Genomic DNA, 15421 nt, shown 5'->3' on the forward strand with positions numbered 1-15421 from the left:
GTCTTGTCTTGTCTTGTTTCAACTTCAGACTCTGAGTCCAATGAAGGTGCAGATAGTCCGAAGCCCCCTGAAAATGAAGCGACTGTCAATGGTGACCAGGAGACGGAGACGTGGAATGGGCCAGGTGAGTCACCGTGCAGTTGGTTATGGCATTTTAGTTCACATCACTTAGCTTGCTGGGATTTCTACAGTCATACTTTACTATATTAAAAGGGAAACTTCAAGAATGTAACCTCCTCTTGGCTAGCGGACACTTGGTAGCTATTATGCCTGGGCAGAGTTCGTGGAGTAGTGACCTAAAAACTCTTCTGCTCGGAGTTCCGCAAGCAGCAAAGTGCATTAGGTTGTGATGTTCGCACTGATTTTTAGTGCCGGGTGTTTGACCCATGGTGGAAAGTCAGTGGAAATGGCACCATCTACTCGAACAGCACTTGCCCAACACGAATAAAAGGTTTCTACTCGACTGGTAGCGATCATCCACTACTGCCCATGTTGAAAAATCTCACTGGGAAGTGGCCTGGCGCTGGATTTTCCTTGTCACATTCACCATTTTAACGTTGGCGAGCGCGAGCGAGGAAAAAAAAATAGTTTTTCGGAACTTGGAGGGCTCGGCCGGTGCGAAATACTCTGCAAACTCCACAAACGGAGCTGAGTTTACCACCCAGACCTAGTAGCTTTGCATCTGGGCCATTCTCACTAGTCACTGCCAGAGGCTGTGGAAGATTTTCATCTGTTGTTGCAGATCATCTTGTCCAATGATGGAATTAGATTGAGTGATCAGGAAATTGGGGTTTCTGGACCTTATTGGAGTTTTCAGAGAGTATTAAAAATCATTCCCCCCGTTACATGACATTTTGGGTTTTTATGGTAATTTGCATTCATCGAAATACATGATTTCTGGGCGAATGGGGGAACACACCCTCTAACACCACCTCTGGGGTGTGTTTATAACCACAACAAACTGAATGTGAATCACACACTTCACCTCTTTTAATGTGCAATGAGCGGAAGTAACGCACATACAGTCTCTCGGAAGTATACAGGTGTAACAGGACTGACCGAGACTGAGATTTGCTGTGCATTTTATAAAGCAGATTTGGAATTGGGAATTTAAGTTCATCCAAACATTTGATTTTAAATGTTAACAAAAAGTCCCAACTTTTTGCATTTATCTGTTTTGAAATGTCTGGGAAATGCCTGCGTCCATCATTACCAATACCAAAGAGTAAATATGACGGGTATTAGAGTTTTTGGGTAGAACAAAACGTAATATTATTTGTTTTTTTGTTAGATTCAAAATGCAGGTGGAAGGCAAACCACCTCCCATCAACCAGCTCTTATGTGGCTAAAATAACAATGTAAAGGTGAAGACACACTTGAGGGGTGTCCTTACTGAGGATTGTGGGGTGGTGGTAGAATTTCAAAGAATCTGGCAGCAGAGGCTGATCCATAAACATATAATTGGTAAGATGTGATTTGAAGGCCACAGTATCCTTTAATAACTCTCCAATAGGATTTCTTTGTTCTTTCTTCTAAAAAATGTTTTATAATGTCTTTTTTTAAATATACATGCTACTAGTGTTTTTTACAACACTCTCTAATGTATGGTAAATCCATTGTAAAAGGACTTTGTGTAACATAAGTTTCTTATCACCAGAACCTGAAAAGGACCACTTGAACACTTATTTAGCGAGTTGTTGCAGACGTGTGCAGGGCACGAAGCTTGGTGCAGAATGCTCTTAAAAATCTTTAAATAACTAATATCCTGTAGATTTTGCTTCTCGTGAATTCCAGGATTCATAGCCCAACGTGATATACCTTTATTTGGGCTCGAGTCGGGGTACCTCGTGGGTGGACCGTGTCCCCCCACTTATTTTACCGGGAGCTCGATAACTGGAGCAAATGGAGCCACACATTCACTCTTTGGCCTCTCTGGGGCGAGATTGAAGCTCATTCAGAATTCTGCTCACGCGCTGGCTTCTCTGATGCAATCGAATCTAAGGGGTGAGCGAGGGGAGGCAATGAGTCTGATGGTGCAAGCCACCTTTCATGACATCACTTCCTGTCGTGACGTCCCCGTCCTCCCCACTTTTTTTTTTAGGACTTGTGCCCTGCCTTTATTGGGCTCTTGGTGTTTCTATGTCTGGTATTTTGTTGGTCAGTGGTCTTATGCAGATGACCTTGTTTATGGTTTGCCAGAGCATTGGCTAGATCGCTTATGTAGTTCCATTTTCTTATATCCTAGAATAATTGTGATTATTGTTTATGAAAAATCCAGCATCTTTCAGACAATCGTGTAGGTTTGAAGAAGAACGGAAAGATTTAAAATATTATATTTCTGGTAAGATGATTTTTAAAATATTCTCCATACTGTCTGTGTGGTAGTAATGGGGAAATGTGAAAAGGGGCTTAAAATGGACCTTTTTAATAGCTGTAGCTAAAAGCTAAATGTTAAGCTGAAAATACTAGGGGAGTGCCAAATTCAAGTAAGTGGCTTCTGAAAAAATGACACTAAATTTCAGGAAAATTCTGCAAAACTATGCATAAAACGTTAAACCGGCATCTAGTGTTATATTTTAGTGCAAAATATGTTTTCAGCTAAAAAGAAGAAAAAACCCAGCAAAACACAAGTTCTGCGAAAAAGAACCAATTACGTTCTCGTCGATCTCTTTGTTACCACGCTATGATCTTAGCATAATTAACTCTCTCATATAATAGCGCGATTTTGAAAAATTTGCATAACAAACATAACATGAAATTGTTTAGGTGAAATTCACAAACTTATGCGCAATTAAAATTTCCCCGGGGCCTAGAAAACATATTGCATATGAAAGTGGTGGGCATCAGAGCAATGAAATGTCAAAATACTTACAAATTATAAACGTAAGAATCGGGGGTCTACTGTAGAATGAATAGGGACCAAGGAGGATGTTATGCTATGTTATGTTTATCTGTATAGTGCACCAATCACCCGTGAGGGTATCCAGGTGCTTGAACAGTTGCATTGGCGAGTGCACTCCAAGAAACAAATCTAACAGTATGGGTGTAATCTCTACCTGAATTGCCTTGTAGAGTTCTAGAGGGATTCTATCAGGACCTGCCCCTTTCCCTGAGGCCATAGAGTGGAGGGCCTGTAGAACCTCTTCGATTGTTATGTCCCTTTCTAACTCCTGCCTTGTCTCTTCGTCAACCCTCCGTTGATCCCCCATAATTCTCTCAATCTCGTCGGAAGTTATAGGTTCATGGTTGTCCCGCCGATATAGATCCTCATAGAATCTCTCAAAAGCCTTGATGATATCTTTTAAATCTGTAGCTTGCTGCCCATCATATCCTTTGATCCCAGTGATATTATGCCTGGCGGCCCCCTGTTTAGTACGTAGAGCCAGCAGTCTGCCCACTGACTCCCTGTATTCATAGCTCTCATTTTTATATGTTTAAAAACCTGTCGACCCCTTCCTACTAAAATAGCTGCTGATTTCAGCTTTTGTGACCGCTGTTTTCTGCCGTCATTTTAACTCAGCAGCTTCTTGTTTATTGCCTAATGGCTCTTTTACTAACGCCCCAGTATTTCAATCAGACCATTGATTTCCGCTTTTTCTTGTTTCCTGGCTTTTCCTACGAAAAAATTGTTTCTCCCCATAGTTCCGCCTTGAGGCTATCCCAAACCATGCCATGTGATGAGCTATACTGGTTCATCTCAAAATATAGTACCACCCACTGCCTAATATATTGGACATATACATTTTTAGTAATTCGTTTTCTGTCAAATGTCCATTTGAATTGGGCCTGAGTCCCCCCCCCCCCCCTTGTGACTCTAGCTCCATAATTTGCGGGTTATGATCGGACAATAATTTAGGTAGCTTCTTGATTCCTACTGCCCTCAGCATGGAGGAGGAGAACAGAAAGTAGTCCAACCTAACATACTTTTTATGAGGGCATGAAAAGTATGCATACCCTGGGTCACTGGGATATTTAGCGGCCCATACATTAGCCTGGTCATGACTACCCATTAAGGCAGACAGAGCCTTATACACTTGTGGCTTTCTTCCCAAATATTTTTGTTCTGTTACATCATCATCATTTGTTTCACACATTTTTGCACTTTTACACACTTTTTGCATTCTGGGGTTGCTCTTCCGCATGGTTCTGGGGTTCTGGGTTTTTTAGTACTGACTGTAGTGTTTGGCAGCAGTGGTGCGGAATGGCAGATAAGGTGTGCCTGATTTAAATTTTCAAGCTGCTGTTTTCTGGGGCCCTTGTCGGTTCTCAGTACCCTACATATCTCCGGTCCTCTACGTCTGTCTAAAGGGCCATTTCTCTGCACAAAATTGACGGAGCGCCAGTACCAGCCCTCTTGGGGACACCACTCATGAACCCATTCAACCGGGATGTTTCCACATAAAAACCGAAAAAGGCGGAGGGTGCACTAGAAAACTTTCCTCATTTGGGTACATAAATACCTTACGAGAACCCTGTACATCTATGGTTGTGTATTAAGACTGTCAGACCTATTTTGTAATCTCAAGATGGAGAAATAATGTTTGCACCAAATTTCTGCTCTTATAACAAGGAATGGATCAAATTGGGTGTAATTAACACTACAGTTTTGCACTGGGGCAAAACACTGATCAAACTTATTTCACCCTGTTTTTGTTGCATTTACTTAATTACCTTGGCCAAATAAGTTTTCAAATGGGAATTTTAGGACAAAAATTGTGGCAACGGCAGTTTGTTCTGTTTTCTGTACCGCAAGCAGCAGAAATAGTGCAAACTCAATTTGCTCTATTATTTTGACAGAGCCGACATGCACAGTAGTTACTCAAAAACACTTGTGACAGATTTCTCAAGCAGGCGATTTATCAATTTAAAAAACAATCTTTATCTTTCACAATTTGTTCCCTGAATTTTCATTGTGGTGCAAATCTTTTATGTAACGCTAAAGTGACAAAATATATTTGCTCCATAATCTTTTGTGCAAGAAGCTACAATCATTGACAATTAATGAAAATTGCTCTCTGAAAAGTTTTCTGTATTAGTTAATATGTTATGTATTGAATGTCTTGGGAAACAACATTCACATTATTTAAAAAAAAATAATAATAATCCTCCAAACGATAGCTAAAAACTTCGCTTTTAACGGGTTGTTTCAACCAATACGTGTATGAGGCATTGAATGGCTCTCCAGAATCATCCAGTTATTGTTTCCAAGGTAAAACGTTTTTGTTACTTTTTCCATCTTTCCAGCTATAAGATATTACTTGACTGCCACCATCTTTCTTTCCGGTAGAAAGGAGTTACATAGTACTCTGTTACTTTACGTGGATAAGTGTATGTGTGCATCACACAAAGTAAACATAAGTATCTCATGCCTTTTCAATGTTCATATTCCATCCATAGGCAAGGAAGGAGAAAAGTGGGGGGCTGTCAAGTGTTGAATTGCAAGTGTTGAACCTGGTCAAATGTGACATAACGCACATTGGAAACAAAGAAAATGACAGGAAGATTCTTGTATTTTGGGGCATCCATGATCATAAGAACATTTTGGGTGGAACGTCCCCTCTAAAGGAGAAACTGGTAGTTTTGGTGGGTCTTTTGTTTTTTTTCCATGCTGCTGCTGTTTTCTGGTACGCTTCTGGGTCGGCTTTCAGTATTTTGCATTTCTACCTTGCTGTACGTCTACAGGGCCATGTCTCTGCACAGGATCGACTGTCTGCCTGTACCAGCCCCGCTTGGTCTAGGTGGAGTAAGAAACCAAAGCTTTTGCCAGAAAAAAAATGGGTCATTTATAATGTTTGATAATGTTTTGTTTCTTTTCAATTAGGTTCTATTACTGTTTACAAATATTGGGTTAGTACTATCTAATCGTTTGTCAGACACATAGAAACACTGAAGTTAGACCCCTAACAGCACCCATAAGTGTCTGCCAGAATGACCCTCTTGAACTCGCGCAAATTCCTTTTTATTTACCATTTAAAGATGGCCGATGCCAATTGGATGAGTAAAGAAAAAAAGAAAATGTACTTGTGCTAAAGCACTTAATGCAAAGCAGCCTGGCAGCAAATAACTGTCGGGTCCTCCAAAAGAAGTAAAAGTAAAAAAATATTCATTAGAAAGACCATGAAGGGTGGGAAGCAACAGAGGGGCACCTTGGGGGAGGGTCAGGTACGGGTGGTGGGGGTGATGAAAGAGCAATGGAATCACTTGAAGCTGGGACCGTGGGTGGAAAAAAGAAATGAAGGGCCAGTAAGGGATGTGGAAAGCAATGAATGAGCATGGGGGCTAGAATAAGGGAGGAATATGGAACATAAAACCGCTAGGAACTTGATGTCTGAATGAAACCCACACAAACTTTGCTATATTACAAACATAAGATCTCTCTAATTCAAACACACCTTCTCTTTGTGTCAGAATTTAACCCACAAGATCTGTGCCAGAATAAAACCTACAAGGCATGTATTGGAATTAATTCCACTGAATATTGCTAGAATGAAATTCACAAGATGTGTCAAAATTAAACGGAGAAATTCTGTGTCTGAGTTGAACTTGCAAGATCTGCGTCAAAATGTAACCAGCAAGATCTGCCTAAGAATTGAACCTTCAAGATTTGTGCCTAATTAAACTCACAGGTTTACCCTATTGTATATCTGGGCAGAATTAAACCCTCAAAAACCTGTTTCTCAATTTAAAACACTAAAGCTGCATCAGAGTTAAACCGGTAAGATCTGTCTCCAAATTAAATCCACCCAATGTTTGTGAGAATTAAACCCAGAACTTTTGCACCATAATTAAACCCACACAATCTGTGTCCAAATTAATTCCTCAAAATCTGCCGCAGGATTGAGCCCTCAAAAGCTGTGCTCAGAGTAAACCCTCAAAGTTGTATATCAGAATTACCATGCAACATATGTGCCAGAATTAAATTCCTACGATCAGTAATACAATTAAACCCACACTATCTGGGTCAGATTTAACCCCACAACGTATGCATCAGAAATAACCCCACAAGGTTTATGTCAACGTTTTACTTACTTGGAATATTTTAGAAGGAAGCTCCCCAAGATGTTTATCAGAAGTAAGCCCAGAAGATCTGTGTCAGAAATAAACCTGCAAGGTCTCTGTCAGTATTAAATCATTAAACCAGCGAGATCTGTTTTACAGAATTAAACTAACAATATATGAGTGTCAGAATTAAAATCACATGATCACAGTGTCGGAGATGAACCTCAAAATCTGTCTCACTTAAACTCACTGGATCCTAAAGTCAGAACTAAACCCACACAATTTTTGTGTCTAAGTTAAACTCTTAGGTTCTCGGTGTCGGAAGCAAATCACTTTATCTCAGTACCAGAATTAAGCTCATAAGGACATTATAAGGATTCCAAAACCTATGTCAAAACGAAACCCCTACGGTCTTGGGGGACCAAATTACATCCACAGAATCTTCATGTTCAAATTAAGCCCACATGACCTGTGTCAAAGTTAAACCTAAAGTTTGTGTCTCAGGATTAAACCAACTTGATTCCAGTAACTGAATTAATGCAACAGGATCTCAATGTTTGGATTACATTTACATGGTCTGTATCCAAGAATTAAAACCAACAAATATTTATCCCAAATCTAAACACACTTGATCTTTGCTTTTTTTGTAACCCTCAACTTCCCTGCTCCATGTCCAGTGCCCTGAATGTCCACAAAGGATGTACATTGTGCCTCAGATTTCTGATCAAGCACAAGCCATGTGCCTGAAATCTCTGTGCCCTCCCCTCTAGTGATCCCCCCCCCCCCCCCCCCCCCCCCTCGGATCTTTGTTTTTTCTAGGAGCTGGTGTGACTTTCGAGAACCTCTTGCCTTTTTGCATACTGGGTGTATACAAGTCCTAGATGTACCTAAGCCCTCCTCTCCTTCTGTATCTCGACTCTTTGTATAATGACTGCAGAGGTGATATGAATATCTTGCAGGGCAGTCGGTTCACGGGTGATGTAAGATACAGGGATCAGTTAAGGCTTATTATAGCTCCGCTATGACCTTCAGAGGACAAGTCCTAGGAGTGTCAGCCCTCTGGTTGTTTCCTTGTAGGGAAGTCTCTTTTGCTGAGGTGGCCCAGCCGACAGGATTTCTAGAACGCTGGCCATTTGTGTGTATATACCTAGCATTTTCTAATGTCTTGATTCAGGGATACGTGACATAAACTTGCAATTGTAAAGTGCAAGGCCATTCAGGGTGTTTCTTGGTGCTGTATAGCAGGTGTTTACTGTTATGATACACATTTTATCAATCTATCAATATCTTTACTTCGGCCATTAGTCATAAAAGCACAAGTCATAGTACACACATAAAACAAAAGCATCTCAAGACATTTAAAAAGCCATCAACAGAATCAAGATGGTAACAGCAAACGGTTGACATTCAATCGTACTAAAGCAGGAGAATAAAATACTTTTAGAAAAACATGAATGTTACAAAAAACAATGCAATCCCACTAGGAAAGCATATTGGGCCAGATGTAGGTAATCCTATTTTACCGATTCTAAAATACCGAATTTTACCGAATCGGTATTTTAGAATCGGTAAATGGGATGTAGCAAATAATTTGGTAGAATGTACAGAATCTGTAAAAATTGGAATCTCCGATTCGGCATTTACCAATTCGGTATTTACCGAATCGGTAAATACCGATTTGGTAATTCCCATTTATACCTATGGGCCTCCAGGCCCATAGGAATGAACGGGAATTACTGAATCGGTATTTACCGATTCGGTAAATTCCGATTCGGTAAATTATCGACTCGTATTTACTGATTCGGTCTTTTTTGGGCTCCTACATCTCAAAAGCCCAATACCGGTCGGTAACGGCCGAAATTTGGTATTTTCGGCCGTTACCGATCGGTTTTTGGCTACCTACATCTGGCCCATTGTTCCTACAGTAGCAGCAATTGGGTCTCAATTAATCATGGTGTAGCTAAAATAAATAGATAAAACCATGCTGCATAAAAGCAATGATCTAGGCCCCTACAGAGTAAAATTGATCATTCATAACATGTCAGCCAGTTGCATATTACCTAGATAAAAAAGTATAAAAAATACAATACAATTCCTCCAACCTAATCTGTTGGTGGGGAGGTAACCCATTTCAGTCCGCACCTCCACACATGTAGTAGAAACCGGGAGGCGGCGAACACTATTGGGTGGGCTGTATTCGATCTTAAAATTCTTAGTGCAGATCTATGACCCCTAACACCCATGTTGCAATCCAAGACCTCATTTTAAGAAAACTCTGGATGATGAAAGGCTGAGTGAACTCAACTGGATTCACACTAAAGGTCATGTGGAGAAACACTGATCCCTGCAGTAGGTTCATTAGTCGATTGAGCCACCAGAAGCAGCCTGTCTCTCTTACTTAAAGTAGATGTCACAACACAATTCTGCATGGTTGTGATCCCTTGGTATCCGCTAACTGCGGGTTCTATTTTCTCCTTCCAGGACTAAACATTGGAAATTTGCGAGTGACTAAATAAACAAATAAATGAAGAACCTGTATAGTCGGGCAGGGCTCTGTGATTTAGATGCAGTCTATTAGAATTCAGAAGGGGTGAGTTTCCAGATATCTCTTTCAGGAGAGGTCCATCGAGAGCATGTGCCAAAGCCGGGTTTGTTGGACTGTGCAGCGCCTGCCTCCTTTTGAGCTGCCTGTTCTCTGGGTGTGAAGTAGGATATGGATGGATGAGTGTAAGGTGTGTCATGGGGCATGGTGTACCAGCTTGCTGATTGGGTATTTTGGGGGGAGGAGGGGGGGCTGCGTGGACATATTTGAGGGTAAGCAGTGGGCTCTCAAGTTCATCTTAGTGCAGGCTGATTGTCAGTGGCATTCCGGATGTGATGATGTCACCGTGCTTCCTTCCAGCAGCCAGCGTGCCTGCAGCAGTGGGGTGCTCTTTGCACCAGACAAATACTGTAGCCCAGGACTTACCTGTGCCAGTTATCTCCTCCTTCTGGTGGTATCATGCCCTGTAATTGAAAAGCCAGCAGCCCTGCTTGGACCCACAATCAAAGAATATGCACACTGTCCTACCTGGAGAGAGGGGCTGAACAATCTGGGGTTCACTCTAGTTAAGAGCCACAAAGCCAGCTGTGGCGAAAGGCTAGTGAATCAACTTTCCTTTTACCTTGAACAATGTCACCATGTCAAGGATAGAAGTATAGCATTTCCAATGATTTTTAAGTTCAGTGCACCTTGGTGCCTACCCGTGTTGTTTTTTTTTTATCGACACCTAAGGTTGCCTGTACTCAGACATTTTCTTAAATTGTCAATTTTCCACTAAACCTCGCTGTACATTTACCTCCTGTTGTTCCAGAGTCGCGGAAAGGGTTCACCGTCAACTTGTGTCGACAGGGCTGAATGTTTCCTTGAGGTGATAAAAGGCCTAGAGCTTGCACAGAGTTGCCTCTGATGCTGGTGTCTTCAGAGCTGCAATGCTCGTGTTTGGCTTCCCAACTCTACACTCTGTGCCCCAATCACACAAGGCCGCGTTCTCAATGGGTCAACATGGAGGTGAATTGGGGGCATCAGCAGTCATCCTGGAATATTCTTTAAAAAACATTACATTTACACATTCGAATGTGTGAGGTGGTTGCCATTTTGGCAAGGCCCATATACGGTAGTGGACTTTGCCAGAGCAAAGAAATGCAAACACTCTCTTCGAGTTGTAGGTCCAGCCAGAGGGTGCTTCACAGGAGGATTTTGCCTTTTAAAATGCCTAATTCGTAAAGTTAGCGCCAGGGCCCACATCGGGAGACCACTCCTGCTTGCAAAACTCATTGCCACAGTACAAACAGAACTACTAACCTTCACACTCCTACAGGTGTGCCAGTTCAGACTGTTCCAGGCCCCCACAGCTCTAAGAATGGCTCGGGAGCAGGTGTTAGTTGTTTTTAATATATATTAAATGAGAAAACAACTGTTGTTCTGCTTATCGTTAAATTACACAAACAACGCCACCATCTGGCAGCAGGCATAAGCGCCGGTGTAGGTAATTAAGTGCTGGTGCTGAGCGCCAGAAACCACTGTCTCAAATTAAGCACTGCTTCCACCAGTGTGCGTAACATATCCCCACTAGTGGGTTTCACAAATCTTGGTGGAGTAAAGGTTAGCCATTCTTGATGCGCACAGGAAGGTTGTACAACCTGTTAAAGCATTGGCACGTGTGTGTTTAATGCAGGTCAAGGAATAGCAGGATTGGTTGTAGATTTTCGAGTCAGACATTAACTGTTAATCGGCCCCATTAGGATTTATTGCATATTAATGCCCTTCATGTGAATGCCCTGAAAGTCAGACATACGTCTCGTCCTCCTGTGTCTACATTTGATTTCACTGGATTAGCTGGTATGATGTTAACATATTTGTAAAGTGCACTGTTACCCAAACCCAAAACAAGGGCATCCTGTAGCTACCAGTAACACTGCTACATGCCAAGGCTGTAGAGTGTTTCAATCCTAACAAACATGAGACTTGCGGCCACATGCATCAACGTTTTTTTCATTCGCAAACGGTGCGATTCGGAAAAATCGGCCGTTTGCGAATGCAAAATCCGTTTTTGGGTTGCATGAAACTGTTGTGCATAATTCGCTATTTTTAGCATTTCTAATAATTGCGAATGCATTTAAGGAATCGCATTTGTGCGATTCCTTAAATGCAATGCATCATTTTTTTTAAAATAGCGAATTTGAAAATTGGAAGTGCAAATTAACACGAGGTTGACCCTCGTGTTAATTTGCGAAAATTGTTAAAAAAGCAAAAAAATGCATTTTTCAAACTTACATGTTACAGACACACATGTCCATAGGACATGTGTGTGTGAAACAACCACTTAAAAATACATTTCAGGGGTGCAGGGGGGGGTCCTTTGGACCCCCCCATGCACCCATGGAATGCATGAAGATTGTGAAAATTGTAAATTGCGAATTCGCAATTTCCATTGATTCCTATGGGCCTTTTGGGCCATAGGAATCAATGGGAAATGCGAATTACCAAATTAGAAGTCGCATAATATTAGCGATTCGGTAAAAAATGCGAATTTTACAGAATCGCTAATATTATTAGAAATTAATCATGCATCCCGTTTTGCGAATTCTAAATTGCGTTTCGCTATTTTTCGCAATTTAGCATTCGCAAACGGCCGGGATGATGCATGTGGGGGTTGAAGCCATGTAATCTTTCTCTCTGCACTTAGTACCATCCCTCATTAAAGTGGTCAGAAACATCTTCTTTTGTTGAACAAAGTGCCTTGAGAACCTGGACAGCACACACTTGTTTGATCCCAGTAAACAATTTATTTGGAACACTTAAGAGTCCCTGAAATATGTTTCTTTTTCTGTAGTAAAAGCCATGGGAATTAGCAGGTGTATTTTTTCATTACCTCGCTCGCTTTGTATAGCAGTCCGAGTGCACAGCCTGGACCGGTGCACATTTCACCCATGATGCTTCTGCTTTGTTGAACGGCCTATTAAGACCAGCTGGATGATTGGATACCGTTTCCGAGCAATTGAGGTAGCCGATGCTAGCTACACCTCTGATGCAAAACGAAAAATACATCCTGATGAGTGTCGCGAAAAGCAAGAGGCATCATGGATCTGAATGTGTGTCTTGAGTGCAGTGCTTAATTTGTAAAATAATAAATGACAGTTCCCAAAAGCACTGCTCAGAAGCCAAGCTGGTAATATGAAATGCCAGGACTCTGAATACCAAGGCTGCATAGGCCGGAGTCCACCTCAGGCCTCTTTAATCCACTGCCAGACACTCCCTGCTCCTTTAACTCACTTTTACAGGCTTGCGCTTTCTCCTTTGGTGAACTTTTTTTTCCATCTTTGTCTTACTCCTCCTTCCTTCTTCGGTCTTTTTCTCTCTCTTCTCAGTTATTGTCTGGTGAGGAAAAATAAGTCCTGCTCCCCATAAATGGGTGGCGGTGGCCCCACCAGCTCAAATTAAGTACTGGTGATGGGGGGAAGAGAGCAAGTGTTCTGCTGCACGTTGTGGAGAAGTGAAGCCAGGCCAAAATAGGAAATGAGGCCATCTTGGGCATTACTCATTCATTGCCTCTTGAAGTCCATGTCAACTGTTCACTTGCTTCAGTTATCTGTCTTAGGGATTCTTCCAAAAGCCCGGTGGTTTAGTGTGTGGTGCCCCCAGGAGCATCCAGGAAATTACAGCCTATGCTCAAGGAATCCTGCTGGCTTGGTTTTCCATGTCAACAGTGTGGCACAGATGCTCCTGACATGAAGAACAGGTTGGCAACAGCAATCAGCTCTGCAAAAATATTCAGACCAGACCACATCTTAGGAATGAAGTCAGGGGGACAATGTTGGGTCATTCCAGCCCATCGTCTGAAAACAGCCCTTGTCCTGCACTTTACCAGTGAAATGTGGGAGTGGCTGTACAACAAATACACAAAAGGTGATGGGAGACTGCTTGCAAAAAGTCTAACCACTGGCAATCGCACAGGGTAGCATTCCAATCCATTGTTCCTTTGCCCACCATGTCATCTCAGTTTGGACCCAGCCGTATGCAAATAAGTCTTGACCCTGCTCCAGTGGGACTAGTCCAGGCCGAACTGACAGACAAGGTCCACTATGAACCGGAACACAAACAACCCATAGTGGGTTTCGTCCTGATTAGGGCTCTTCAGTCTGGTGTCACTTGGTTCCAGTGGCACAGTAAGCAGCATTTTGTGTTAACCTTTAGTTTATTGTTGTTTTGATAATTGCCCAGGCAACCAGGAAGTCTTTTCAGGGCACTAATGAAATAATATCACAAACATCTGAGATCTGTGCTTTCGGTGTTGAAGGAAGGGCAGCTTGAGATCGAACTGTTTCTGCATAGTGATTAATCAGTGCTTAATTTGAGCAAGTGGTTTCTGGTGCTCGGCACCTGCACTTAATTGTCAACACCGGCACATGTGACAGTCTGCACCGGGTGGTCTGTCTGGCTAGTTTAGAGATGACCACACCAACAGTTAATTATTAATTCAATATACATTAAAACTGACTGTTACCTGTCACCCAAGACCTTCTTATAGCTTTCGAGGCCTGGAATAGTACAAATTGTCACAGTTGTTGGAGTGTGATGGTTTGGAGTTGTACAGTGCTTCAGATATGCCCTTTGACCTGAGTCGCTTTACTCAAAATGACTGTAATGTGGCCAGGTACATTGGAATTCTGCATTTCTGCATCTGTTGCATTTTCTGCAAATTATGGATTCACTTTACTTGCCCAGCAGTTAACTATTTGCTAGATAACTTGCACATTTCAGCAAAAACATGTTTCTAGATTAAATGAATCAAAGGTCACTAAAAAAAAAAGTGCTGTGCACAGAAACCCCCAATGGCAATTTCTTTGCAGAAATTATCTGGTCACTTTTCATGTGTTACATGGGTTCTAATGAGGGCAACCTTTGCCCAGACATGTTAAATGTACAAAACATGAACTATTACTAACAGAATCACGCACATTATTCATATCATCCCCAGATCCGCAAGAAAGGGTGCCCAAATTAGTAAAGCGCTACGGTGACCCAATATTAAAAGAAAGCGCTACACAAATGCCAGTGATATATATTGCTTTATTTTTACTTTTTTGTTGGATACACAGCCTGAACTCGGACAAGGGGCCGTCGAGGGCCTCCCTCCAGTTTTTTTTCTTTTTATTTTCATCCTTAGGAGTTTGCCTGGTCTGCGTCCTCGCGTAAAGGATATTTCCCTATCGCCTGCCTGCAGCCCATCTCTATTCTGGTAATTGGAGTGATATTAATTTCTGTGTGGCTGGGAGGGGAGGGCAGCGGGGCGATGCTGCGGCGATAGGGTGTTCCTTTCACACAAACCGCGGCGATAGGCTTTCTATCAGCCTCCATGCAGACTCGCTGCTTATCGGGGAGAGAATTGGCGCAAGGGAAAAGGGGGGAGCAACTTGGTGGAGACTGGGTTTTCTAGTTTTATCTCCGAGATCCGCCCGTATGTCAGCGGTGGCCAGTGTGGCAGATGTAAGAGTGCAAGAATTGACGGGTGGATCCCTTTCCCAGCATGCCCTGCGTGCCGCAGAACTAGGGCTTTTCAGTGACTGAGCTATAAAGGTTCATTGAGTGACCTAGTGATAACTTGTGGTTTGTATAGTGCTTAAACTGAATGTCTGTCGTTTCTAAGCGCTGTAAATTACAGACGTTATTATTACTCAATTTAGTGGTGCTCTGAAACTGTTGTCTTCATCTCACCGCATTGACCAGCAGCGAGCGTCCAATGCACCGGGCCCTCCTAAGCCTTCTGTAGCCACAGGAGTTGGAATCCAGGATACAGGCCGTTTATGGCCCATGCAATGGCATAAGGGCCTCTGCTCTTTGAGAGGGGTGCCTCTATGCAGTCTTACGGTGCAAGGACCG

At 42.3% G+C, this 15421-nt stretch overlaps 1 protein-coding gene across 1 annotated transcript in view; it reads left to right on the top strand.

The window, feature by feature from the left end:
- The window catches only part of ZFPM1 (zinc finger protein, FOG family member 1), a 325114-nt gene that overhangs the window by 173148 nt on the left and 136545 nt on the right, over window positions 1–15421 (top strand). The window contains exon 3 of the mRNA XM_078670312.1: window positions 29–124. Coding sequence (XP_078526438.1) covers window positions 29–124 — 96 coding nt within the window. The remainder of the gene's footprint in view (window positions 1–28; window positions 125–15421) is intronic.

This window comes from Lissotriton helveticus, chromosome 12, assembly GCF_964261635.1.
Source record: "Lissotriton helveticus chromosome 12, aLisHel1.1, whole genome shotgun sequence".
NCBI classification, from domain to species: domain Eukaryota; kingdom Metazoa; phylum Chordata; class Amphibia; order Caudata; family Salamandridae; genus Lissotriton; species Lissotriton helveticus.